This window comes from Pteropus vampyrus, unplaced genomic scaffold (assembly GCF_000151845.1).
Source record: "Pteropus vampyrus isolate Shadow unplaced genomic scaffold, Pvam_2.0 Scaffold159, whole genome shotgun sequence".
Classification (NCBI taxonomy): domain Eukaryota; kingdom Metazoa; phylum Chordata; class Mammalia; order Chiroptera; family Pteropodidae; genus Pteropus; species Pteropus vampyrus.
In genome coordinates this window covers 1,406,452-1,408,795 of record NW_011888940.1, presented here as the reverse complement: position 1 = coordinate 1,408,795, position 2,344 = coordinate 1,406,452, and the positions used below count along the sequence as shown (strand labels likewise).

General features: G+C 39.9%; 1 protein-coding gene across 6 annotated transcripts in view; it reads left to right on the top strand.

Moving 5' to 3' along the window:
• The window catches only part of ZBTB18 (zinc finger and BTB domain containing 18), a 28,662-nt gene that overhangs the window by 6,175 nt on the left and 20,143 nt on the right, over positions 1-2,344 (top strand). The window contains exons 2-3 of one of the 6 annotated variants that reach the window (XM_011370069.2): positions 1-100; positions 943-1,026. The exon at positions 1-100 is cut by the window's left edge and continues 1 nt beyond it. The exons of 2 other annotated variants lie outside the window; for them this stretch is intronic. In XM_011370069.2, coding sequence (XP_011368371.1) covers positions 40-100; positions 943-1,026 — 145 coding nt within the window. In that variant the 5' untranslated portion in view covers positions 1-39. Of the gene's footprint in view, positions 126-942; positions 1,027-1,374; positions 2,329-2,344 lie in introns of those variants that run through there. 3 more of the 6 variants (XM_023536579.1, XM_011370071.2, XM_023536581.1) reach the window with 3 other exon arrangements.

Sequence of the window (2,344 nt, the reverse complement as noted above, 5' to 3'; positions counted from 1 at the left end):
CATTCCAGAGTGACCCCCGCCCCCCAAATAAAGATTGTTATGGGACACAGATCAAGGGGAAGGCGAAGTTCTGCTTTTTCTGAGCCGAAAGTCAGATCAGGTCCGCAGGTGGGCATTCGTTTTAGGTAAGTGGCTGTAGCAGGTTGTATGGCTTTACTAATTTGTCTTGTTGAACCGAAGTACTTTCCAGGATTTCAGAAAGTGCACTTTCAGTTTGTTGATACTGAGAATTGAAATTTGCATTAACTGGCAGTGTGAGAAATTTTCCTGAGAAGGTAGTTGTAGATAAGTAGTTAAGTAAGAGTGAAATAATGTGAACCAGGCTGAATAGTTCTGAATAGTCGTCCAACATCCTAAGACATGTGTACCATTATCTCAGCGGGGGGAGAAAAAAAAAATGGAAGTGCCGTAATAATGTTGAAATGGGACTGGAGATGTCAAATGGGTTGGTTTAAAAATATCCCTAAACTGCCTTTGAAACCAAACGTTGGAGTTGAATAAAAGTGAGTCTGGATTTCCTGAACAGCACCGTGGCTTGAGTGTGCTGTCAGTATGGAAGCCAGTCCACCAACTTAAGACAGAAGTGTTGCTATTCCATAAATACAGTAGAACTCCATATGCTGAGTTTTTCAATTTCTTCTGTTAGAAAGTTTGGGAAAAAAGGGAGATTTTGAAGTATTTTGTTTATACTAACAGAAGAGAAAAGTTCTCCTAAGAAAAAGCTGGTGGCAGGAGTGTAGAGGAGTAGCATATGGCATTAAAAGGAGCACAGCTGGAGGTAGCATTTCCATCTGAACATGATGTCAGAGCAGCTGACAGCCTGCCATCCCTCAGCCTTTTATTCTAACACACAGACAGGGAGTTAGTGTGTGCGGATCTGTGGTGGAGAAGGTATCTCGTTCCTCTCTAACATCATCTCCACTTTGCATCTGTCTCTCTTAGTCTGCTTTTTTTCCACCGATGTAACAGACCTGGAGCCAGCAAGACTCAGAGGAAAAGACTTAATCAGGTTTATGTGTCCTAAAGGTAGGCGTAGCAAGACATTAGATGGAGCATATTTGTGTTTGGGTGTTTTGTTTATTTAATTAAAAAAAAATCATATTACTTTTCTAACCTAGTTTAGGAATAACTTATGAAATTGAGTATTAAATGAACATCTGATTGGAGTTGAAAGTCTTGGGCTTGTCTAGTTTTAATTTTTTTTATCCCTTTTGCTTGAGCAAATAAGTAACTTGAATACACAGAAATATTTCAAGTTTTGAAATGGTAAAGAAAGCTTTGAAATTCTGCTTTTCGAGAGATCACTGGATTAAAATGCTTCCTGTTGTTTTTCACTGCTGCTTGGATTCCTTTTGCTTTGGGGGTCGGGGTCGGGGGGGGAGAAATAGTAAACTCTGGAATCCAGCATTTAAACTTATATGAGAAGATTATTCTAGTTGAGAAGCTAGATTGTTGTGTCATTAATTCCACTGTGAAACTTTATTCTTCAAAACATTCAGCAGCACTACTGAAACATACAGCTGTATGTGCTTTTGAAACCGAAGGTTTTTTAGAAGGGGGAAAAAGAAAACTTTTGTCCTCAGGAGAATAGTTTGACTGGTTTCCTCATTTCTCTTTCAAATATCTATTTAAGAGATCTTTTATTTCGGCATAACAATAATTATTTGCAGGAGTTTTTGTGTTAGCGACTAATTTAGAACTTGTAGATTCGAGCTGCCTGAATTGGCCAGACAGCTGTAATCGCACTCCTCTATTCTTAATCTCTTTATCTGGGCAGCAGCTGCCATATGGCCACAGTCAGCTGGATCAGATGTTTATAAGCTTCCTTCTTCGTCCCTCCCTGTCCTCTCAGCCTCCTAATTTGATCACAGCTACCTTGTGAGCTGCCCTCCAATCTTTATTTTTAGCCCTCTCAAGGATTAGGATTGATGTTAGCTGTGGGGCACTTAGAGGGATTGTATTGTGAATCTTGGTTTATTCTAGCAGTGGCATCTCGCAGAATGCGTTTGGGGTGAGGGCGAAAGTTTTAGTCCACCTTGGGCAAAGTGGAGAAGAAACAGGGAAGGAATTTCTAAATATTAAATTAATATGGCTCCATTCGCAAAATGGACTTTCTGAGATGGATGGTGTAGAACCTTGCCTCTGGTCACAGGAAAGGGGAAGTTGGGTTTTCTTTATTTTTAAGGAGTTGAATTTTGACCCATTGTACAGCTTCTCTCCGCTCTCCCTCCAGAAAATCAGGACAATGCATATCTGAAAGAATAGAAGCTAGTGGGAAAGCAAAATATATCAAGTTATGTTGAAACAAAGTATTTTCTGTTGACAGAGGTAAGGCAGAGTCAGG